Raw genomic sequence first — 25,338 nt, forward strand, 5'->3', positions numbered from 1 at the left:
ACTAATTAAAATTAGCCTACCCTTCCATAAGGCTGTCCAATTCAGGTTTTCTGTTATCTTTTGAAGTATGTTTGGTGAATATTTCTAAAGCGAGGTCTTCATACTGCTGTTTCTGTTCTGAACTGAGGGTCTCTAAAGATTTAAGTTTAATGAAAGCTTTTGAACAAGTCCCAAAGGCTCTGCTGGCACAAGCGCAGAGTGCTAGCAGAGAGTAGATCTCCACAGGAGGGATGATGTCTTCATAGTCTTTGAGATGAAGAGCTAAGAAAAACAGAACAATTTGGGTTTTTAAAAATAATTATTATGGTATTATAAACATGCATAAGGAAGAATCTAAGTTAAGGTGTTTTTGTTGAACTTGCACGAACAAACTGAAAGCAAACAGTGTTGAGAGATGGGAGCACTAGGAGGAGGAACTAGGCTACATGATATCCAAGGGTCTGTGAAGCTGGCTAACAGCTCATCCTGTGAAAAGAACCACCACCAAATGCTACACATGGCTGTGCCAGCTCAGAAATACACACACACACACACACACACACACACAAAATTTTGGTGTCAATTTTTCTTCAATTTATGTTAGAAATTTCTGTGGCATTTCAGAAACAGCAAATGAGTATTATACTATGTTAGTCATAAACTGCAAGATAATACCAGGTTTCCTTGTTAAAAAAAAAAAAAGCAAAACAATATAAGCAAAACAGTATAAAATAATATGTTTTTTTCTTTGTGTTTCTTTGGACAGATCATTGCTTTTGTATTACTGATTTTGTTGTCTGTCTCACTGAAACAATAGGATTTTGTGAAAAAGTGAAAATGAGTCTCCAAGTTGTCAGTTCAGACAATTCGAGTTACAGCATCTTATTTGCAATTATACTGGAGATAAAAATCTTTCTTTAAAATGCACTGTAGACTTGGGCCTGTCGGGGGTGGGGACTAGGGGCGGCATAGCATTAGGAGAAATACCTAATGTAGATGACGGGTTGATGGGTGCAGCAAACCACCATGGCACATGTATACCTATGTAACAAACCTGCACATTCTGCACATGTACCCCAGAACTTAAAGTATAATTTTAAAAATGCAGACTTAATATTCGATTTAATATTAAGACAATATTAGACTTGACATTAGATTTATAACCAATTTGTATCTTTTTCTTCTCTAGACCTTGGAATCTTAAAAATACTTTGTTATAGTATGTCAAAAATTTCATAAAACAAGCTTAAAACAATATATTCAAGTGTTTTACAATCAGAATCCTATAAACTGGTTCTGGGGTCAAGTATTTACAACAAAGTTTAGTAGAATAAATGTATATAAAATGTAATCATTCAGTTATAATAAACAATATCCTCTAATTTCATATCCAAAGCATAATAGGTTCAAGGGTAATACTTTACAGGTCATACATTGTTTCAGATCATTTTACCACTGACAAAAAAAAAAAAAATGAGGCATATAGAGATCTTCACCCAGCAGGTGAAGCATCTCAAGTTAAAGATCCAACTGTTCTTTTAAGTCTAAAAATGGTGTATAAATTGAATACGATACAGCTATTTTAAAAAGTGTATAATTTATATCATATACTAGTCAAAACTAAATGAAGGTCAGTTATAAAATAAACATAAATAGAAAAATAATTTTTATATATAATAACCAATTAGAAAAAAAATTATACAACCTCATTGTTAATGACAACAAGGTTATCATTAACATTGTTAATGTTAGGAATAAACTGAAAAATAAACGTTTAGAGCCAGCAAGAAGAAAACTACAAATCTTTAGAAACACAGATACACAAGTGATTTCTAAAATGGACATTTCTGACAAATATCACATGTTCTCACTCATATGTGGGATCTAAAAAAGTTGACCTTGCAGAGCTTGCAGTGAGCCGAGATTGCGCCACTGTACTCCAGCCAGGGCGACAGAGCAAGACTCTGTCTCAAAAAAAAAAAAAAAAGTTGACCTTGGCTGGCAACATGGCCGAATAGGAACAGCTCCCAGCAAGATCGACGCAAAGGTGGGTGATTTCTGCATTTCCAACTGAGGTATCAGGTTGGGACTGATTGGACAGTGGGTGAAGCCCAAGGAGGATAAGCCAAAGCAGGGTGGGGCGTCACCTAACCTGGGAAGTGCAAGGGGATGGGGAAATCCCTCTCCTAGCCAACGGAAGCCATTAGGGACTGTACCATGCACTCCAGCCCAGATACTGCACTTTTAACACAGTCTTCACAACCTGCAGACCAGGAGATTCCTTCCGGTGCCCACACCACCAGGGCCCTGGGTTTCCAGCACAAAACTGGGCGGCCATTTGGGCTGACACCAAGCTAGCTAGCTGCAGGAGTTTTTTTTTTCATACCCCAGTGGCGCCTGGAACACCAGCGAGACAGAACCGTTCACTCCCCTGGAAAGGGGGCTGAAGCCAGGGAGCCAAGTGGTCTGGCTCAGCAGGTCCCACCCCTACGGAGCCCAGTAAGCTCAAGATTCACTGGCTTGAAAGTCTCGTGGTTAGCACAGCAGTCTGAGCTCAACCTGGGATGCTTGAGCTTGGTGGGGGAAGGGGCATCCACCATTGCTGAGGCTTAAGTAGGTGGTTTCACCCTCACAGTATAAACAAAGCTGCTGGGAAGTTGAAACTGGGCGGAGCCCACCCCATCTCGGCAAGGCCCCTGCAGCCAGACCGCCTCCTCTCCGGGCAGGACAACTCTGAAAAAAAGCCAGCAGCCCCAATCAGGGACTTATAGATAAAACTTCCACCTCCCTGGGACAGAGTACTTGGGGGAAGGGCGGTTGTGGGCGCAGCTTCAGCAGACTTAGATGTCCCTAACTGGCAGCTCTGAAGACAGCAGCGGATCAACCAGCACAGCGTTCGAGCTCTGATAAGGGACAGACTGCCTCCTCAAGTGTGTCTCTGACCCCTGTGTATCCTGACTAGGAGACATCTCCTACTGGGTCCCTGACCCCCACATATCCTGACTAGGAGACACCTCCCAGTAGGGGCCAACAGAGACCACATGCAGGAGAGCGTTGGCTGGCATCTGGCAGGTGCCCCTCTGGGACAAAGCTTCCAAAGGAGGAATAGGCAGCAATCTCTGCTGGTCTGCAGCCTCCACTGGTGATATCCAGGCAAACAGGGTCTGGAGTGGACCTCCAGCAAACTCCAGCAGACCTGCAGCAGAGGGGCCTGACTGTTAGAAGGAAAACTAACAAACAGAAAGGAATAGCATCAACATCAACAAAAAGGATGTCTACTCAGAGACCCCATCCGAAGGTCACTGACTTCAAAGACCAAAGGTAGATAAATCCATGAAGATGGGGAGAAACCAGCACAAAAAGGCTGAAAATTCCAAAAACCGAAATGCCTCTTCTCCTACAAAGGATCACAACTCCTCACCAGCAAGGGAACAAAACTTGATGGAGAATGAGTTTGATTAATTGACAGAAGCAGGTTTCAGAAGGTGGGTAATAACAAACTCCTCCCAGCTAAAGGAGCATGTTCTAACCCAATGCAAGGAAGCTAAGAACCTTGAAAAAAGGTTAGACGAATTGCTAACTAGAATTACCAGTTTCGAGAAGAACATAAATGACCTGATGGAGCTGAAAAACACAGCACGAAAACTTTGTGAAGCATACACAAGTATCAATAGCCAAATTGATCAAGCAGAAGAAAGGATATCAAAGATTGAAGATCAACTCAATGAAAAAAAGCAAGAAAACAAGATTAGAGTAAAAAGAGTGAAAAGACGTGAACAAAGCCTCAAGAAATACGGGACTATGTGAAAAGGCCAAATCTACGTTTGATTGGTGTACTTGAAAGTGATGGGGAGAATGGAACCAAGCTGGAAAACACTCTTCAAGATATTATCCAGGAGAATTTCCCCAACCTAGCAAGGCAGGCCAACATTCAAATTCAGGAAATATAGAGAACACCACAAAGATACTCCTTGAGAAGAGCAACCCCAAGACACATATCGTCAGATTCACCAAGGTTGAAATGAAGGAAAAAATGTTAAGGGCAACCAGAGAGAAAGGTCGGATTACCCAAAAAGGGAAGCCCATTGGACTAACAGCAGATCTCTCGGCAGAAACCCTACAAGCCAGAAGAGAGTGGGGGCCAATATTCAACATTCTTAAAGAATTTTCAACCCAGAATTTCATATCCAGTCAAACTAAGCTTCATAAGCAAAGGAGAAATAAAATCAATGTGCAAAAATAACAAGCATTCCTCTACCCCAATGTCATGACAGTGCTTGCCACGGCCAAGCTGAAAGACCAGTAATGATTTAGTCATTCATATGCTTTGGCTTATAACATAATTATCATAATTACACTCTCTGGAGTTCATATATCTAAACTCTAGAATATTGTTATTGTTAAGAAGAGACTGAGATCCTGATTACTACATGTAAATAATCTTCTATCAATTACAGTACACAAATACCATGCAATATTAGGTAGAATGTTTACATAGATCTCTGTTTAAGAATGAGGAAAGAACTATAATATACTGCTGAGGGGAAAAATCATAATCCTGTATGTAGAAACATCTAAAAGGAAGATTACCCAAACCTTAGCAATGATTACCTCTGAGTTATAGGATTATTTTATAAATTATTAGATTATTTTACTTTTTCTTCATATTTTTGTTTTGGTTGAAATTATTAAAGTATCACTTTTATAAAACACAAGATAAATGCTATAGCAATGTATATGTAAAATATGGAAATATTTTAAAACATGGTTTTGAAAAAGTACATAAAAGTATGCCATGTTATACTCCCAATATTGTAAAGAATAAAATTATCTTAATGTATTAAATATATTTTATGATTTTAAATATATGTATTAAGTATATTTAATATATACATGTATATATATTTTTCTCCAAAAAATATTAACTTGGCTATGAAGTATTTAACTTTGAATGGCTAGCCATATGAATGCTATACACGTTCTTTTTGCTTATCTCAAATTTCTGACATTTCTGTGAACTATGTATTTTCTCTGCGTTAAAAAAAAAACTTCAAAAATGGGTATGCATAAGACAAATTATATATAGCATAATCTCAAATGTAAGAAAATAAATCCATAGGAAAAAATGTTATTGAAGGCCACATAAAGGCAAATTGAAGAAGCTGGCCTTTCACACTCAATTTATAATATTCAGACATACTATACACATTAGGTGACATGCCCACCTGTCTTCAGTGCAGTGTCCACATATCCCTCATAGAGCTGCCTCTGTGCAAGTATAAAGAAGTGGTAAGCCTCTGCCCCTCTCCATGCATTATCTGTGAAACGATCTGTTGTAGACAGAACTTCCTCTTCCAGCAAACCAGCCAAGGCAGAAGTGGCCTACAAGTAAAGTCAGCCCACACTTTGCATCAGTACAAACACACACACAGCATCAACTCCCGAATAACAAGTCATTAAAGTATCTAAACGAGCGGATTTTATCATTACTAAACTATGATTACAGACTTCTTTTTAAGAGATGAGGTATTACTGTCACCCAAGCTGGAATGCAGTTGCATGGTCATAGCTCACTGCAGTCTCAAACTCACGGACTCAAGTGATCCTCCCATCTAAGCCTCCCTAGTCACTGAGATTACTGGTGTGAGCCACTGCACCCAAAACAGACTTAATTTTTTAGTATAATTCATAGTTTGTTAAACTGGTAAGAATAAATTTTAAAATATAACTAATTAGATTTTAAGTTAATCAGACATTCTTTTACGCATTAAAATAATATATCTAGGGAAAGTTTTAAAACTCACTGATGAGAAAGGAAGATTTCCCAGGTAAGTAAAAGTTTTCAACAAAAATAAGACATTAAAGCAAAGACTACAGATTAGTATTATAGAAAAACAATTTCAATATTTCTAGGTAGAAATTTCTAAATTTGAATACTAATTCTAAATCAGTCATTATTTTTCTTCATATCATTTAAAGAAACAAATGCAGACACGCAAATTAAATGACCTGTCCATAAGAGAAGTTTGACAGTCTCTTTCTCTTTTTTCTTAAACACTTCGGATGATTTAATGTTATTTAACCTGCTACTTTACCTCTGAACTTTTTCCTTTAACTTTTCCTCGCTGGGCATTCTTCATCTGTTCATGGTATTGCTCTATAAGTAAGGCTGACAGTACGTAGAGCTTCTTGACACGTAAAGGTTTACTTCCTTTCTTTGCCTCTTCATCTGCAATCTTAAACATTTTTAAAAATTGAGGGAAGTTACTTCTTATTTATATTTGTACAAATATAATCATTTCCAAAACTAACAAATTTGATTCCCTAAAAAAGGAGGAAAATCAGTAAGATGGAATATAAATACCACCTATTTAAGATAAATATTTTAAAACCTATCTTCTTTTCATTAGTACCTATACATATTTAGTTCTTTCCTTAGTATTTAGCCCTAGGAGTTGCAACTCAGATCACTCTTAGAAAATGAGAGGTGCTGTTAGATAACTACATCAGAATAAAGAAAGTGTTGATGAAATGCTGGTATTTTCCATAACACAAAGATTTTTAAAATAATGTTCCAAGTACACAAAGAAATCATGGTGTTAACATGGTGCATTCTTCAGAAGCTGAAACTTATTTAAATGATTTTGAGAGAAATTCTTCCTTTTTCATTAAATTAAACGGGAATAGAATAGAACGTAAAATGTGTATACATTAATACTATACTAATTATCTTCCCTCCAAATAAATATTATGTAAAGTGTAATATTTAAAACTTGTACATTTAAAATAACTCAAAACTCTATTATCAACAAAATTTAATTCCCTATTGTAGAAATTTGTACTTTGTAGTTTCAGCACTTTCTTTAACTCTTTGTTAACTCCAGTATTCAACATACAATTGTTTAGGTATTAGTAAGTTGCTAATATTAATAAACATCTTTGTTGGTAAAAGGCAGTAACACTAAAATAATGTATACAGAAGCAATAAAACCAGAGTGGTTTTTTTGTAATAAATATTTGTTTCCAAAGAAAATGGAGAATGTGCTCTTTCATATATTAAAATATTGTGACTGGAACAAATCAAATATTCACCAAGATTTTTACATTACCTTAAACATCAGTTTAGCAGCATCAAAAAAGTAATTGGCTTTCCGATAGAGTTCTATGGCATCAAGAGTTTTATTCTTTTCCAGTAAATGAGATGCATACCTAGCTAATAGAGATCCAATTTCTTTCATACTATGATTTTGAGCCAATTCAACAGCTTTGTTCCACTAGGAGAAAAATTACACCATTCAGTCACCCAAGTATTTACAGTCACATATATCATAAAATTCACACAAGAAAGCTTTAACTTTATAATAAAAGCCCAATTTCCAAATTAAAAATGGTTATATTTTTAAAATAGCATTTAAAATCACAGCAACACAAGTTCTATAAGCATACGTCAAAATGATTAAGTGAACTCTAAGACTCTGATTTGCTTAAGAAATACATGTGAAAATGAAAGTTTCAAAGTTTATAATTATATTAATCTTGTAATTCTCATCTTACAAAACATCAAGCAAGAAAAAGATATACTTGTTTACATTGTATAGTAAAACAAAATATGCAATTTCAGTTGTGAAAAAATCCTACCAGATTTGACATTTAAAAATTATTTTTATAAAGCAAATGAGGTTTTAAAAATACTTTAAGAAAAATATTAAAAGAATACATTGATTGTCAATAGTTTCTGTAATAACTCTGTACTTTTAGTTTAATTTCAGCTCTTAAAAATATCAAATCTATGTTTTCTATAAAGGAAAAGGAAAACAGATTTGCCAAAATAAATATTGATAAAGTAACTCGATTCCTTCCTCAGGCAATGACCGACTATTAACTGGTCCTTCTTTGGAAACAAAACCCAACCCTAATAAAATGTAGAAAATTATGAAATTACTTCCAGACAAAAACTTGCCAGACTAAAAGCACAGGGTTTGTTCATGCTCCCATACTGAGCTGGCTATAAGTGGGTCACCCCTCACGGTAGCACTTTAAGAGGTAAGTGTAACTTTCTTGGTCCTCAATTAAGAGAATACCTGCCTGGCTCCTTTCATAAATTTCATGTCAGGCTCTCCAACCCTTACATTGCCAATAATCTTTAAAAGATCACTAGGGTGACTTTAATTTGGCTTGACTTAAAAATTCCTAAGACAACAAGCTGCACAGACAGAAAGTTTCAGTTCCTACTTGGTTGAGATGTACGCAGGTATCTACCGCTGCCTTTGGTTGATTACATTTCAAAAATGCAGTCACTGCTTGTTCACACATCCCAACTCTGACAAACATTTGTGCTATTTCCTGTACAAACAAAACAATACTATCAGATTTCATAGAGCAAAGAAATTACTTATATTTTAATTTAACAAAACTCCGTAGGGACGTATGAGTATTAAATTTACTGGTAGTTACAGATTTTTCTTGTAAACAGACGCAAGGGCAGAGGGTACAATTGAGAACGGATGCTAAGGCCTCACTTCTATAAAACCAGAGCTTCACTGGCTCAGGCTGTGGATCTGATTTTTAACAAGGCCCTGAAGACACTGCACTCCTTTCTTTTCTCAGTTCAGTAGCTAGTACACAGAAATGTCAAGCTCCAAAACAAATCCCCCACAACTGCGTGAAAAAACCTTTATGTCAATTGGTGGTATACTCAGGGCTAATTATTAACTAGAGACTTAAGGGAAATCTCACATCCATAGAGTTCTCAAATACCTCTGTAAAGAAATGTCCTAGAGAAGTCTGCCATTAATCAATTCAGGAAGCTAGACCCAAAACACAGCTCCCTTGGAAAGTGGTGGCAGCAAGGAAGAACCACCACCACTACCACCACCACCACCACCACCACAATAAATCTTGTTCAGCTGCACTGGCCATTTTCAGAACACCATTTTTTTTCTTTCAGAATATCTAATTAGCCAGAGGTTTTCCCTCCCCAACCCTTCTACAATATTTTTAGAAGTATGAAAATATATTTTATATCCAACTATCTTTTTAAAAACAATGCTTATATTTTTCTGATTATAAGGGAATATATTCTAATTGTAAAAAAAAAATTACAAAACATGAAAAAGTGAAATTACTCATAATCTTATCATTTATAAGAAACCTCTCTCAATAGTCTGGTGTAATTTCTTAACATCTTTGTCCTATGAATATGTATGTATATGTTTGTGTTGTACACAATCATACAATACATAATTTTGTATCCCGTATTTCCTACTTAAATATACCTTCCCATATTATTAAAAATTCCTCTATAACTCTATTTAAAACTTATAATACTAAAATCTTTACTATTTTAGTTATTTAATTATTATTATAGTTATAATTACTTAGTATTTACTCAGGAATATTACTATTCTGGATACCCTACAGCAAAATGTTTGTTGGCGTCATCAGACACATCTAACAGACAACACTAATGGAGGATACACTCTTCGCTATACCCCAGGGTTCTAAGTAATTTCAGTTTCTTTCCTACTCAAGAAAACCCATAGGATTGAAAATAAGGGGGAGTGAAAATACCATTACAGAGATAACTGCTCAAATTCACAATAGGGAAAACTGAATTGCCATAATTCTATACTTATCTATTAGCTAATAGGCAAAATCTTTGAAGTGGAACTCACAACTGATATACGTTCAGACTCTGCAGTTGAGAGCCGCCAGCTCTACAAGTATTGTACAGCTCAGTGATTTACATATTAAACACATAAAATACAAACTTATTTACAGTATTCAACAATTAATTAAGAGGCTCTAAAAGAACATTCGAAAGCAAGAGAACTCTTTCGATTTCTCTTTTAACTTGAAATACTTTATTGTTAATATAACAATAAAAGTTGAGCAATCATTTTAAACTTAAGTTACAGCAAATTTCAAACAATTTCAGATTATTTTGAAGCAAATCCCTAGCAACATATCATTTCATCTGTAAATATTTCATGTATTCAGCTAACATTTAAAAAGCAAGTTTATAAATCTTGACAACACGAGACTGTGATAATGTTAAAGTAGTAGGAATGTGACTGACTTTCCCCCTCCATTTTCAAGCATTCTATATAATTTATATATTGTTTTATAATTAAAAGCATCATTCCATGTCTAAGAAACTGTAAAATTATAGATTTTTAATTTTCTTTATTGTGGGAGATATTTCCTGACTATAACATAAAATTTTATAAAGTAACCTAACAATTCCAAAACCTAAAATTTGCAATACCTACTGGAAGTAACTTGTGGTTTTCTGGAAGTGAAACGGCAAGGTTCTCTAATCCCTCATAATCCTCTAACATATAGTAACATTCAGCTAAGCGTTCCTGGTTCTGCCCTTGTACATAATATTGTACAGCATTCAACCTACAGAAAGAAAAAAGGAAAAACTTTTAGAACTAATATGAATCTCCTGATAAATAAGCCCTTTCAACCAAAATGTTCCTTCATCAGAATTCCCAGTGCTAGTATTACTGTTCATTATCTTCAGCTCCAGAATAACTTTCAAACATATATATGGGGAAAAAAATCTAAAGCATATTCTAGTTGTAACATTCCTTGGCTATTCTTAAGAAATACCACTGCTTTACTCCCAAACACTGACATAAATAAGCATACTAATCAAAATGAAAAGAACAAAAGTCAATGATTTCTGAAAATAATATATAATAAAGCAAATAAAAACATTTATTAAACTTTGTTCAAAAATAAATCATAAAACATTGTAGAATTATATACTCACAGTATCTCTTTGACTACTATCAAAGTAGTCTCAAAGAGAAAACTGCGTGGAGCTAAGTGCAAGTTTTGTGTTTATACACTCCAAATTTTTGTAGTGCTCATCTCACAACTTCACAGGATCTCTGCCTTTCCAAGATGAATCTACAGGTATCTGAATCTTAGAATTCAAGAAGATGATCTTCATTTCCCCAGGATTACTTCCTAGAGAAGTACTCAGGCAGCTACTAAGTGTTGCACAAATGCTTGAGGAGCTCCAGGTAAGTTACATACCACTTTTGTCGATCAGCAAAGTAGTCTCCAATGGCATTGTTGGCTTGTTCCATGAGACTGTCATCTGCATCACCAGATCCAGTTTTCAGGAGCTGGAGTACTCTAAACCAATCCCCTAATTTCAGCCGGAGGCCAATAGCAAGATCCCTACAAACAAAGGCATTCATTCATTCATCTATTTGACAAATATTTACCAAGAGCCTACTATGTGTCAGGCACAGTTCTAGGTGCTGAGACTACACAGCAGTGAACAATGTCAAACATTTTAGAAACTTAGCCTGACTAGGTAAGAGGAAATGAGGAGCACCTGGAGGTTATGGTTTGAATGTGCATCCCCTCCAAAATTCATGTTAAAACTTAATCTCCATTGTGATAGTATTAAGAGGTGGGGTTTTTGGGAAGTCATTATGTCTGCCCTTATGAATTGATTAACACCCTTATAAAAGACTCTTCAGAGAATTTGCCCCTTTTGCCCTTTTCACTTTCCACTATGTAAAGGCATAACATTCAAAGCACCATCTTGGAAGTAAGACATGGCCCTCAACAGACACTAAACCTGTTGATGCCTTGACCTTAGACTTCCTAGTCTCCAGAACTGTGAGAAAAATATTTCCATTCTTTATAAATTATCCAGTCTCAGGTATCTTGTTATAGCAGTCCAAATGGTCTAAGATACCAGACTAGGGAAAAGAAAACAATGTTGTGCCTTTACCTTCCTGGACTTTCAATTTATTTAGCAAAATAATGATTTAAATAATAATCATTTCTTTTCAGCAATTTCTTAGACATGATCAGGTTTATTTCAAAACAAAACACGGTGTAAACACATGTGGTTTTATATTTCTTTTCAGAACCTAAGCCGTATTAGAGATCTCCTGGGAGTATAAATAACATTAGTGAAAATGAGATACAATGTTAACAGCTGAAATGAAGTTCAGACAGACTCTCCACCTTGAGGTTCAGTGGCTAAGATTCTCTGCTTTCATAGCAGCTGCCTGGGTTTGATTCCTGGCGAGGGAGACAGGCCTTACAGTTCTTTAATTCAAAAGAAGAAATATTTATGAAGTTCATACATTATTTTATATAAATCAAAAATGAAATATAAAGAACTAATCTCACTCCCTAACTACTTCTGATTTTTATTTTATGCCTCTTGACAACAAAAAATTAAATAATGACCTAAACAAACAAAGAAAGAAAGAACTGGAATAATGAGCTATGTCATAAATCTGAAAGATCCCAGTCTCTGTTGTTCTATCATTTTTTCCCACCAAAAAAAAAAAAAACTTCCCATAGTCAGCCATTATTAAATTTAAAAACAGAGAAGAAAAGTGACTCCAGACTATGAAACACAAATAAATGAGGGGCATGTAGAATATCTAGGTTGTAATCCAAACATAAAATTAATTTCTGAAAGAAACTGTATGACACACCTTATCTATTTATAGTCCCCATTTGTAAAAAATACAATGATGAACTGACAGAGTACTCAGGGATGCCTGCACCTTCATAATTTACCTTCTGTCCATCTCGAGATATGTTCTTTCAGCCTCTTCAAACCTGCCAAAGTAGCCAACAACTTCAGCCTGTTTCATTGACTCACTCAGTAGTTTGCCCAAGCGCTTCACAAACTTAATGCCTTGGTAATCTTTGCAGCGCACAAATGCTTGCTCTGCAGTATATAGATCCAGTTTCTGAAGAGCTGCTTCAGCCAGTAGGCGCCTTTATTTTAAAAGAAACAAAAACATAAATGCATATTGCAAATTACTGATAAACTAGTCTTGAATCACAATTATCAATTATCATGTCTATTGTTTCTAGAGAAACATGGTGGAAAGTAACACATGCAAACATTTTTCAAATAATATTCTGCTTATTTTGAGGACTTCCAAATCTAAAATGAATTTCTATATTTTAAAAAGAAGAGCAAGAATGGAAGTTTGTTCCCATCATGAGGATAGTAGGGGAGCAGAGGGACACAGCTGAGACTTTAAAAACCTACACCTGACATCTTGGGAGAGTTTGCTTTTTTAAAATACCAAAGTCGGGGGTGTGGATTGTCCTCTATGAACTGAGATGCATCTTTAATTCCAACCTTCTCAATCAGTGCTCGGCTATCTCGCAGAGACCGAATCTCAAAGTTAATTAGGTAATCCTTGTTTGGATGTTCTGGATCCTGAAAGTAAAGATGGAAACAAAAAAAAATTCAAATACTTGCTGTTAGAGTATGTGTTTCTTTTTTATATTAAAAACTAAAACAAAACAAAACAAGAAAAAAAACAGCATCGTATTGTGAGCAAAATAAGGAAGAGAAATCTTCATGTTTGGGTCTTTTGAGTTATTTGAAAAACACCCAAAACCTACAAGTGAAGTCCCTCCTGAGGTAATCAGGTAGCCTATGAGGAAAAGGGGACAGAGGAAAATGGCAGAAGGGGTCCCTCACAGTTACGCATCCCTGTTTCCCTCTGCTCAGATTGGTTTTTCACCTTAAATAAGATAACATATCTCAAAGATTCAGCACAATGCCTAGCTGTCCTATTTACAATATTCAATATTCATTATCTCAGAACTGATCTAACACTCTCCTGCTTCAGAACTTTGAACAGGTAAACCATCGTGACTGAATCACAGCACCCCAACTCTTTTCCGGCAACTGAATTACTTATTCATCTCCTCAACTCTTCTACCTGAGGCCAAGAACTGTGTCTTATTGGCTCTTAATAGTTGCTGAATTGATGAACAGATGAACTTTGGGTAAATCATTTTACCACTGAGAGCCTTCTTTATCTAAAAAACTTCACAAAATTCAATATAATCATCAATTACAGCAACAACACCACAGGCATTTTCATGCATTCTAGAGCTTAAGGCAATTGGAAATTTATCAGCCTGTCTTGAAAAACACTACTAATGATGAAATCCAGCCAACTAAAAGATTAATCAAAATTAAGAACTTATGTACAGAGAAAATGTAGTAAAAAGCTTTGAATTCATTTAAATATTAAGACTAAACAACTGGAAATTAGGATTATGAGACAAAATTAAAATGTTCTAAATCTTGACCATGTAAAAATAATATATCCACAAAAGGAAAAACAGAAGAAAATGTAAGAATGTTATCTTTTAGAGTGGAAAGACAATACTATTAAAAATTAAAATATAATTTAGACTAATAACTTCCTGTTTTTTCATAATTTTTCTTCTCAACCCAGGAAAATGGTATTGTTTGTAGTGGAAAAATACTATCAAAAAGTCTAGAATTCCTTTAAATTCACTTTCAGGTTATCTAATTAAATTAACACTAAAAAAGTAGATTGTACAATGATGCCATTTTTATAAAATTACTTCTGTTCATTCATCTAAATCTATCAAATCCATATTTCCATATATAACGTGCAGCTGTAAGGAATGATGTTCTGATGTTTAATCTAATGGTAATAACTAAAATATCTGAGTTGTGGGATTTACGGTTTTTTTAAACTTTTTTCAGTACTTTTCTGTATTGCTTGAATTCTACATAACTGTGCCATTTTTTTAAGCAATAAAGTATTCATTTTTAAAAATCAATTTAACCAACACTTTCTGAAAACCAACTCTATATCAGATGCTTGCTAGAGGTTAGGGATTCAAGAAGCTCACTCTCTATCAAACCATTAAATATATAAAAACAGACAAAATATTTCAGTCACCTTAGTTTGACTCTACCCATTTATGACTGCTTTTTTAAAGGGCACTGGAAAAACCACATATTTGGGAAAAAAGAAAAAAGAAAGAAAGAAACAAGGTCTTCTTTCCCTGAATCTTTTTGGGAAAGAAGACAAGCAGGAAACATCTTCTGGCTGGGCATGGTGGCTCACGCCTGTAATCCTAACATTTTGGGAGGGCAAAGTGAGAGTTTCACTTGAACCCAGGAGTTCAAGACCAGCCTTGGCCAACATGGCGAAACCCCATCTCTACAAAAAAAAAAAAAAAAAAAACACAAAAAATTAGCCAAGCATGGTGGCCTGTGCCTGGGACCCCAGCTACTCATGAGGCTGAGGTGGGAGGATCACTTGAGCCGGGGAGGCAGAGGCTACAGTGAGCCATGATGGCACCACTGCACTCCAGCCTGGGTGACAGAGAGAAACCCTGCTGGAAAAAAAAAAAAAAAAAGACAACTTTCTTCACATGTGAGGAAAAGGAAAAAATATTATCTGGTGGTACTGTATTCAAGTTAAACAGGCAATGAAATAAGTTCATTAGTTTTACAAGTCATATACCTTAAACAAGGACAAGAAAAGTGCTATCCATATAGAGAAGAGTCAAATAGTCAAATCTGGAGGTTACATAATCCTAGGTAATAACAGCCCAGACTCCATTTTTGATGGCTGGCTGCTGACAGCTTTTAAACCTCACCCCTTCTTCTTCCCCTCTGCCTCATATGGGGCAAGCTAATGAGAAAGTCCAGATGCTCCTTACTTTGGGGCGCCAGTGAGTTTCAAACCACGTAAGTCCCTATCCATTAAAATCTTCACCCCAGACCCACTCCCTAACTACTAAACAACAAAACAACAACAAAAACACCCTCGAGCCAGTCTCCTGTCCCTGTGCTTTCCAGACATTTCAGACAGCTTGGGAAGCCTGCCCTTCTCTCTCCTAAAAAACCTCATTATGGAAGAAGATACATTCTTGGTGTCTCTATGGTATCATCAATCTTCACATCCAAACCAAATTTTGGGTGGGGGCCCATCCTGTTGCTGCATGGTGGTTATGATATAGAAAAATGAAACTGGTTCACAAGAAAAGAGCCATAATTTACATATCAAACCCAAATATGAAAACCTGTTTCAAATTGGCACTAACTTCTGGAAATTTTAAATCTACTATCTCAATTCAAAAACTATATATATTACATAGAAAAAGTTAATGCTTTGACTAAAATTAAGGTAAAACTTATCTCAGTATATTCTTAGAGAAAAAAAATTCTCAAATGATGGTCAATGAAGGCCAATGCAGGGGTTCAAAATCATGTCTTGAATTTAAAACAAGAATTATTTTACAAATCCTGGAAAAAATGGAAAGATAGATCTCTAAAAAAAAGTTACTCGAGTATCTTAGAACTAGAAAAAGGCTAAACTCCTAAATAGTTCTTCAGTACATCGTTATTACTACAAAAACAATAACAGCAATTAGCACTCTCTTTTTTTAAGCTCTCCCTTGGCCGTAGCATTGTGCTAATTGCTTTTCACACATTATCTTAAATAATGACAATCCTATTAGTAGTAGTAGTATCCATATTTTATAAAGGCAATAACTGAGACTCATACATTTTTATCACCATTTACAGGAAAGGAAGGTGAAGCTCAAAAAGATGAGGGCACCCACCTAAAGGCTGAACAACAAGAGAGCAGGGCTGGGCCTGAGATACATCTGACTCCTGGGTCCACACTGCTAACCAGGATACTACACTGCCTGGTCCAGAAATAAATAATCCCCAGTCAAGTTAGCAACAGAAATGTAACTTTTTAGGAATTACCTTTAATATCTCATCCAAAAGAACAGATTTAATTTCTAAATCCTCAAAATTACAAATATATCCAGAGGTCTGAATGGGTTCCTTTAAAGACAAAAACAAATATTATGTTTCATTATGTAAAATTTCCTCTCTTCTAAAAAATCATGCTTTTAAATTTTATTATCAGAGGTTTCAGGTAAACAGAAGAGAGAATGTCATTAAAACCTATATACCCATAACCTAAGTAATTAACATTATGGTAAATATGCTTCATTTAACTTCTTGGCTGAAGTATTGTAAAGTAAATGCAGTAAATTATGAACATCATGATATTTTACCCCTAACTATTTCGTACATATCTTTAAAACATAAGAATTTTCTCTTACATGGCCACATTACTATGATCACACCTTATATAATTAATATTAATTCCCTAATAGCATGTAATACTCAGTTCAATTTTCTCAATTAATAAAAAGTCTTACTTAGCTTGAAAATTCTAATTCATGCAATTCAATATTAAAGTTAATTCTTCATAAAACTGATAAACGCTATATTTGTATGTAAGCCCATCTATCAAAGAAATCCCACACCACACTGAACAGTCTCTCCTCTGTAACATGAACCAGAGTGCATTCCTGATATATTTCCTACTCTTAAGACTTATTTGCCAATATGTAAGTGCATGAGACTGTTATACGTCTGCCTCTTATCTTAGTGTTATACAGGCTTGTTGAAGTAAAGAATAGGATATGCATATTATAAAGTAAAGTAGCTACCCTAGATCTTTAGTAGAAAAAAAGGTATCAATATTATATAGACAAAAATAAATAAACTGCCAATATACTTAATACCTCTAAGAATACTGTAAAAAAAAAAAAGAATAATGTTGTCTGGTAATAGAAATAGTATCAGACTGCAATTTTTAAAACTATGTGTATGTATATATTTCATAAAGTAGAAAGTAACCAAAATCCAAATGAAATAACATTTCAAATTTATAACTGTGAAAGTTGGTCCTTCACATATGATTCAGAAATTATAATAAAAAGAAGACACCAAAAAGATGAAAACAAGAGGTAAAAACGGAATCGTATTTAGTTTGACTTTAGTATGTTTAAGAATGAAGCTCTTGTATGCATACTATAAGTGTTTTGAGGGTTTTTAAATGTTTTTCAGACCAGGCCTGATGGCTCATGCCTTTAATCCCAGCACTTTGGAAGGCTGAGACAAGAGGATCATTTCTGGCCTAGAGTTTGAGATCAGCTTGGCCAACACAGTGAAACACCATCTTTAAAAAAATTAAAATAAAAAAACTTTTTTTTTTTTTTTGAGACGGAGTCTCACTCTGTTGCCCAGGCTGGAGTGCAGTGGCCGGATCTCGGCTCACTGCAAGCTCCGTCTCCTGGGTTCACACCATTCTCCTGCCTCAGCCTCCCAAGTAGCTGGGACTACAGGCACCCGCCACCTCGCCCAGCTAGTTTCTTGTATTATTTTAGTAAAGACAGGGTTTCATCGGTTTAGCCAGGATGGTCTCGATCTCCTGACCTCGTGATCCGCCCGTCTCGGCCTCCCAAAGTGCTGGGATTACAGGCTTGAGCCACTGCGCCCAGCCAAAAAAGTTGTTTTTCTTTTAAAAATTACAAATTGTTGAATAAAATATTCAAGTTACATAAGAAAATTTCATAAAAACCCTTTATTACCTTAAAAAAGGGTTGTATTACATAAAGGTAAATAATATGCTTTAAGAGCAAAAAACAAAGAATCAGAACAAAATTTAATTTAAAAAGGAAGCATATATAATAAGATATTTCTTATAAGGCATAGGGGCCTTTTGTATACCTCGATTATTTTGATACTATATGTAAATCAAATATATTTGTATAAACATGTTTATCATTAGAAATTTTTTTTATTTTTGGCTAGACAGTGCAACAAAACAAGATAATCAAAAGATAAACTCACGAAAGTTGATCTATGAAAAAAAAAATATTACCAAAGAGAAAGGGAGAAAGATGGAGAGAGAGAAATAAAAAACTAAGAGTTTCAAAAATAATCTGATTATTAATGCATAAGTAAATACACACATTTATGTAATTCAGATTTTAAAAATTCAACTTCTGCTGAAATTAACCAATTTTCTTTAGTTTCCAAAATTCATTAGCTAACTATTCACACACTTCATTTAAATACGAAGTTTCAGACCAGCAGGGTCTCACCTAAGCAGTACACAAGATATTTCTTTTTATTAAAAAAGTTTCCAAAGCTTTAATAATCTATACTACACCAAGAAATATTGGTACCTTTATTCAGCACACAAATCAGAAGGCCTCATAATATGTGCCACATAATGAGTATCCTGAAGTACCCTTATTTGTCCTACAATTTTAGTGTATTGTGACATACTGAGGTTTGCATATACCTAAGTGAATTTAGGAATTACATTACCTAATTTTAGCTAACCCTCACAAACTGGACAAGCGGCTTAAAAAGCTTCTTGCAAAGAATTTGTAAATTAAAAGTAATATTAATAATGCAAGCACAAGCCAATAAGGAAAGGTAGAACTGACACCTCTCTTACTCCTAGTACAGATCCTTGTGTCAGTCATATTACAACATGAAAACAATGACAATCCTATCAGTTCTGACCAAAAGTCAGCTAAAAGGTCAAAGTTATCAAGTAGACTATTTGAAATGTGAGACTTTTATCCACTAAGTTAACAAAACCTTGCTCTAAAATCTGCATTATGCTGACATACTAGCTAATGTAACATTAGCATGAACCATAGCAATTAGCATGACTTATAAAAATAAAGTTATATCATCCAGTAAGATTTATTTTTCTCATTCTTTTAAAATTTCTATTTTGGAGCATGATTCATAATATATTAATATGGTAGGTCATGTAAATAATTTCTAAATAAATATGTATATATAAAAGCATATATTCAAAAGTTTGGGAGCACCTTGTTTGAAAAAGAAGCAAATGTACAAAAATGAGAGTCTGATGAAATTATGAGATATGAAAGAAACGTGAATATGAAATTGTAGTGCCAATGAGAAGGAAGAGCCAAGAAAAAGAACAAAAGAGCACAATCAGTACCTTCAGAGGGTCACTGGAGATGAAAATGATCAAGCAGGGAATTGAGTCAACATTAAATATTCATCTCCTAATTCTCAAAGAAAATGTACTTTATCAGTGAATTAAAACTTTGCACACAGATGGCATCTTTTTCTCTCAATCTGAAGACTTACAGCTTAAATAAATGTATAGATTTAGAATTCTTAACAACACTCAAAAGGATAAAAATATATTCTACTATTACCTGTCAAACAATAACTTATCTCCTAAATAATAACACAGAATACTATGTCCTGAAGGAACATACTATTAAATGTAGCTCAGCAGATCCTGTAAAACAGATCTTCTCTGTTTTGAAGAGATCATGTTCTTACATGATCAATAAGCAGCTAGAAAAGCAAATGAGCACAGCAGCTAAACCAGTTGCGACCACAGAAAGCCAGTGTCCTTGTGAATGAAAAGAACAGAACAGCATCACTTATAAAGAAATCCAGACAGTGGGAAGGTTGTAAGAAATCCATGTAGCTCTAAATCTAACAGAAATCGAACTACATGCCAAACCAGAAAACAAATTCAAATTAAAAAATAGTATGTTTTTAAAAGGCTGTTCTGTTAAAACTACTTAAGAAACTCTTTCCACTAGGCAAAGATTTCACTTGTACCAGACTGACCATGTGTGCTATAGACACATTATGAGCAGCCAGATATAACAAACATTCTCCCTTTTCCAGGCATATGATTTGTGACTTAGTATGAGCAGGGCAAAGGATAGAAAAGACTCTTAACATTCAAAAAGTGTTCTATCCCATCCTTAAGGTTATCCTGTGATTACCTGTCAAATTCCCACAGTTGTTTTGTGGCAAGGATTAAATTTCCCTTGGACCCCTGAAAGAAGCCCATGCTTACAGGTCAAACGCAACAGCCCTGAATCTGAAAGCCTTTCCTTCGAACCATTTCTCAGGGTCAAAGAATCACAAAGATCCTAAGACTTGCAAAAGCCTTAACACAACCTTTGACAGCACTTTACATCAGGGCATTTTACATCCAAAATTCCTGAGTAGGGCTCAAATGGGGAAATGTGAAAATAATTTAGGATATTAAAGGAGCAAACAGTTTACCACTGGGTCTGGGTTTCAAATTACTACAGAAACCCTTTGGCAGCTCAGGGGCCCAAGCATGCAATTTCTTCCCAAGAAGGAAGCTATACATGCAAACAATGGAAATTACCAATATAAAGCATTTATTAACTTATTCCTTATTATTTACAAGAGTAGAGTGCAGCAGGAGTACAGAAAATTCCAAATTGAAATCCATTACTAATTCAAAAGTCATTTAAAAGATTTATCTTCTTAATGATATTTTGATTAGATTACCACTCAGATTATTTTGTATTTCCTAAATACAACAGCTGACAGTTGGCCAGAGTCGACTAAGTGACAGGAAAATCCAGAGCATAGAAATTAGCTGATGTGAGCCACAAGCAGAAAATCAAAATATAACCTTGAAAATGAGAACAGAGGGGGCTTCCTCATACCCAAAAGAGAGATTAATCACTGCCTGCACTTGCATACTTTTAAGAATATCTGGGTTAAGAAAGAACACAGATTTGTGAGCGATATGATAAATGTAAACAGAAATAAGACAAAGTAAGCACAGAATAAAGTGAATAAAGAGACAGAAAAGAATGAATGGACAAGGAAATTTGAAAACTGTATTTTTTTTATTAGGTTCTTTTAAGAAATTCTGGTAGATAAGACTACTGACTTTCTTTGTTTTCTTAAGTTTGACAAGGAAAAAAAAGGACTAGTGACCATGGCTCCACCTTTTTAGAACAGATAAATAAATGCCTAGGAAGTACTTTTCGGAGAAACTAGAGAATATTTAAAAGATAAGCATTTTCTCACCTAAGACCGAATATTTTTAAAATCCACAGAAATGTTCCTATTTATTTTCAGAAATTCATGCAGCCATGTTGGCACTGCTGTTCAACAAACTTCTTAAAGAAACAAGGGGGAATCATCCAGGTTTTTATATTTGGCTCATTATTTATAGACTGTTAACACTCATTTCTTGTTTTTACCTCAGGATCCAAGTTTCTGAAAACATACATTCTTGTCTTCTCCATCACTGCAAACAAATCAGGATTATCTTTGGCCCACTTCATATCCCAGACATCTCTTCGCTCCAATTTTAACAACTCTCCAACTACTTGCTGTCCTGTACTGTCCGTTACTCGAGCATCCAAGTCAAAGAAAGTCAGAACTCCTGAGATATCTATGATAGCAAGACGGCTAAAAATAATGCAATTGGAGAAAAGGAAAAAACTATAAAATTACTATCAGCAATCATGAGAATAATTACCTACAGCCATTCTTCTTCAAAATCAGATTATCAGAAACCTGGAATACAGCAGAAATGGCTTAAATTTTTTTAAATAAATTTGATACAAGATATGGACTGCTCTCCATTTTGCTCTCTTCTGAGGAAAATGTATCCAAAGAGGTGAAACCAACGGGTATGAAATATAAAATAATCTCAATGCTCTTAAGTTTTACAAGTAAAAATTATACTAGTACTTCCATATGCCCCATTAAAGACATTTAAACCAAATGCAGTATAAAATAAAACCATACTGAATTTTAAGACAAGTTCAATAGATACACCCATCTTCACATTTATTACATGTAAATCTAACAATCCCAACTGATAATTCCTAAGTCTAACATCTACATGAGCAGAGTTTTCAGGCTTACCTAGAGTTGCAATTCAAGGATAACTGGTAGCCTCGACAATTAAGGGAATATTTTTGAATCAAACCAACATTAGGTAGACTGTATCTCTGAATGGTGCCAGATTCACGACCCTATGGAAATTACTTTTGATTACTTAATTAAGCATACGTGTATCATAATATTAAACTACAACTATCTCTCTATATGTCTATACATTTGTCTTAAAACCAAAGTGATGTCAGAGCAAATTCTCAATTCTAATAACGAATCATGTTCTTAAGTATATATTTATCTACTAATTTAATTAAACCTTTTTCAAACAGCTGAAGTATTCTAATTTTTTTTTCATGTAATGTTCAAGAAAGAAGTCAGAAACCTAGCACTTTAGTAATACACAAATTCTTCTATCACAAGGAAAAAATCTAAAGTTATTTATATTTGTTATCTAGGTTAATATTCAGGGCACATTAAAAGCTAAAACATAAAGTACTTGTTGAGTTAAATTACATACATATATGAAAAATCAACAGAAGATCATATGAAATAACTGTTATGAAAGTCTAGGTTTTTATCCTATAGCCATCCATCTGACACTAGTTTTTAGCCAAAGGAAAGATGATCTGAATGCAGTGATACCATGAGTATTAGTTTAAATATGTTTTTTAAAAAAAAGCAGCATATAATTGTCTACACAACTCAGGGCAAATCTTAAAGTTGACAGATCAACAGTAAGTACAATGCCATGAGAGAACTGTGGGTTTTAAACCTTGGCTGCCTCAGGCCATGGCAATGGGACAAAGTGGAAGCCTCCACACAGCTGATCTTTACCTCTCTTCTTTTTAATCAGAGAACCACTGCTTTTGCAGCTGAGTCTCATGAGGGCTTATCAGAAACAAGGAAATACTATAGAAATATTATGCTCTTAAGATTTTTCCTCCCATAAAATTAGCTCATGGCTGAGGAATGTAACTAGAACTGGAATATATACTATTAAGGTTTTGTTTACATAATTCAAATGCAATAACTCCAGCAGCATTACTGTATTAAAGTATTTATTTCTAAAATTAATATTTTCAAATCTTAGAGGTCAAGAGAAGACACTATGTCATTGATTCTATCTGAAAAATTCAGCTGAAATTTGCCATAGGTTTCTCTATTTTACTGGCTGGCAAACATGTTACCTCGTCATTCTAAGTCTTACGAAAGTAGCTGAGCCAAAGCACTTTCTCCAACATAAAATATCCGGCTACACAGAGGAAGAAACTTTCTAATACCTACTACCACCATGCAATCTGCCCCACATCCATCAACCTTCCACAGGACTCATTCCACTCAGTGTTAGAAACTGTAAGTGTAGCCTGTCTTCTCGTCTGGTCATCATTCTATTGCTTTCATAAATAGCTATTTTTGCAAATGGTTAATAATTTGTGAGGAAAGCTTTAAAACTTTCTTATTTCTTATACTGAACTTATATTCAGGGTACAGTAAAACTTGGGGCGCCCATAAGATGATATTCAAAACTTTACTGTAATTTTTTTTTTTTAGAGACAGGGTTTCACTGTGTTCTCAGTCTGGTTAGCAACTCCTGGCCTCAAGCAATCCTCCTGCTTCAGCTTCTCAAGTAACTGTGATTACAGACATGGGGCACACACCTGGCTCCTAGAGTATTTTTATAATTTAAACAATTATTATTCATAAAATAAGTTTTTGCAAAACTTACCACAATCAATATCTTATCTGATGCAGTTATGGCACAAATTGGATCCCTTGTGCCCTAAAATAAGTTAATCAATCATTACTATTCAACAAACATTTATTGAATAACTAATCTGGTACAAGGTAATATGCAATTCACTAAGCAGTCAATGTTTATTAACTTAACCAACATTTATTTACTGAGCACCTACTATGTGCCAAACACTGAACTAAGCACTAGAGATATTCCAATGAATCTTTACCCTCAGAGATTACTCAAAAGTCTATTGGGGAAGACAGTGAACTAAACACCTCCTTGCAGGACAGTATGATAAAAGAAGAGGTAGAAACAGAGGTTATGAGAGCACAGAGAAAGGAGTATCTAACTTACACCAAGACAGGCAAAAAGCTGAGCTCGGGCCTAAAAGAGAAACAGACAGCAGAAGGGTCAGCACATATTAAATTGAGGAAATGTAGGAAGGCATTGCACTGCAACAACCTGGACAAGTCTCTAGGGCATCACATTTAGTGAAAAAAGCCAACCTCAAAAGGTGACATACTATATGATTCTATTCATAAAACATTCTCAAAGTAACAAAACTACAGAGATGGAGAACGTATTAGTGATTGCAAGGGGACAAGGATGGGGCTGGGCCCAGCTACTTGGGAGGCTGAGGCAGGAGAATCGCTTGAACCCAGGAGGCGGAGGTTGCAGTGAGCTGAGATCACGCCACTGCACTCCAGCCTGGGCAACAGTGCAAGACTCTGTCTCAGAAAAGAAAAAAAAAAAAAAAAAGAAAAGAAAAGAAAAAGAAAAAGAAAATAGAAAAGAAAAGAAGAGATAAGATCCCTTATGGTGATAAAACTAGATAAACCTACACACACACCTATTAGCACATATAAAAATGGCTGAAAACTGAATAAGCTCATAGTCTAGTTACAGTACTGTGCCAACGTCAGTTTCCTGGTTTTGATACTCTACTGCACGTATATAAGATGTCACCACTGAAGAAAGCTGAGTGATGGGACTCTTTCTGCAATTTTCTATTAGCCTACAATTATTTCAAGATAAAATGTTTTTTATTAAAAATTTTAAAAACCAGTGTGATATATTCAGGAAATCTCAAGTTGTTTGCCACAGCTGGTATCTGAGGAATATACTGGGAAGTGGGCCAGGGAGGTGGAGTAGTTGTGGCTATTTATACTTTACTCTGAAAAATATGGGAACTTACAGAAAGCTTATAAATGGGGAGGAACTATATGTAACATGATTAGATTTATATTTTAAAAGGTTGTAATGGTCAGAA

General features: G+C 34.9%; 1 protein-coding gene across 6 annotated transcripts in view; it reads right to left on the reverse strand.

Moving 5' to 3' along the window:
* WDR35 (WD repeat domain 35) overlaps positions 1-25,338 on the reverse strand; it is a 67,523-nt gene that overhangs the window by 3,762 nt on the left and 38,423 nt on the right. For 5 of the 6 annotated variants that reach the window (XM_073022797.1, XM_073022796.1, XM_073022795.1 and 2 more), the window contains 13 exons: positions 24,057-24,110; positions 22,358-22,467; positions 21,685-21,895; positions 16,544-16,624; positions 13,068-13,204; positions 12,547-12,750; positions 11,029-11,175; positions 10,251-10,383; positions 8,212-8,322; positions 7,089-7,253; positions 6,075-6,215; positions 5,205-5,361; positions 21-261 (listed from right to left, as the gene is read on the reverse strand). In XM_073022797.1, the coding sequence (XP_072878898.1) occupies positions 21-261; positions 5,205-5,361; positions 6,075-6,215; positions 7,089-7,253; positions 8,212-8,322; positions 10,251-10,383; positions 11,029-11,175; positions 12,547-12,750; positions 13,068-13,204; positions 16,544-16,624; positions 21,685-21,895; positions 22,358-22,467; positions 24,057-24,110 (1,892 nt within the window). Of the gene's footprint in view, positions 1-20; positions 262-5,204; positions 5,362-6,074; positions 6,216-7,088; positions 7,254-8,211; positions 8,323-10,250; positions 10,384-11,028; positions 11,176-12,546; positions 12,751-13,067; positions 13,205-16,543; positions 16,625-21,684; positions 21,896-22,357; positions 22,468-24,056; positions 24,111-25,338 lie in introns of those variants that run through there. The other variant, XR_012095224.1, reaches the window with a different exon arrangement.

Source organism: Chlorocebus sabaeus, chromosome 14 (assembly GCF_047675955.1).
Source record: "Chlorocebus sabaeus isolate Y175 chromosome 14, mChlSab1.0.hap1, whole genome shotgun sequence".
Taxonomy (NCBI): domain Eukaryota; kingdom Metazoa; phylum Chordata; class Mammalia; order Primates; family Cercopithecidae; genus Chlorocebus; species Chlorocebus sabaeus.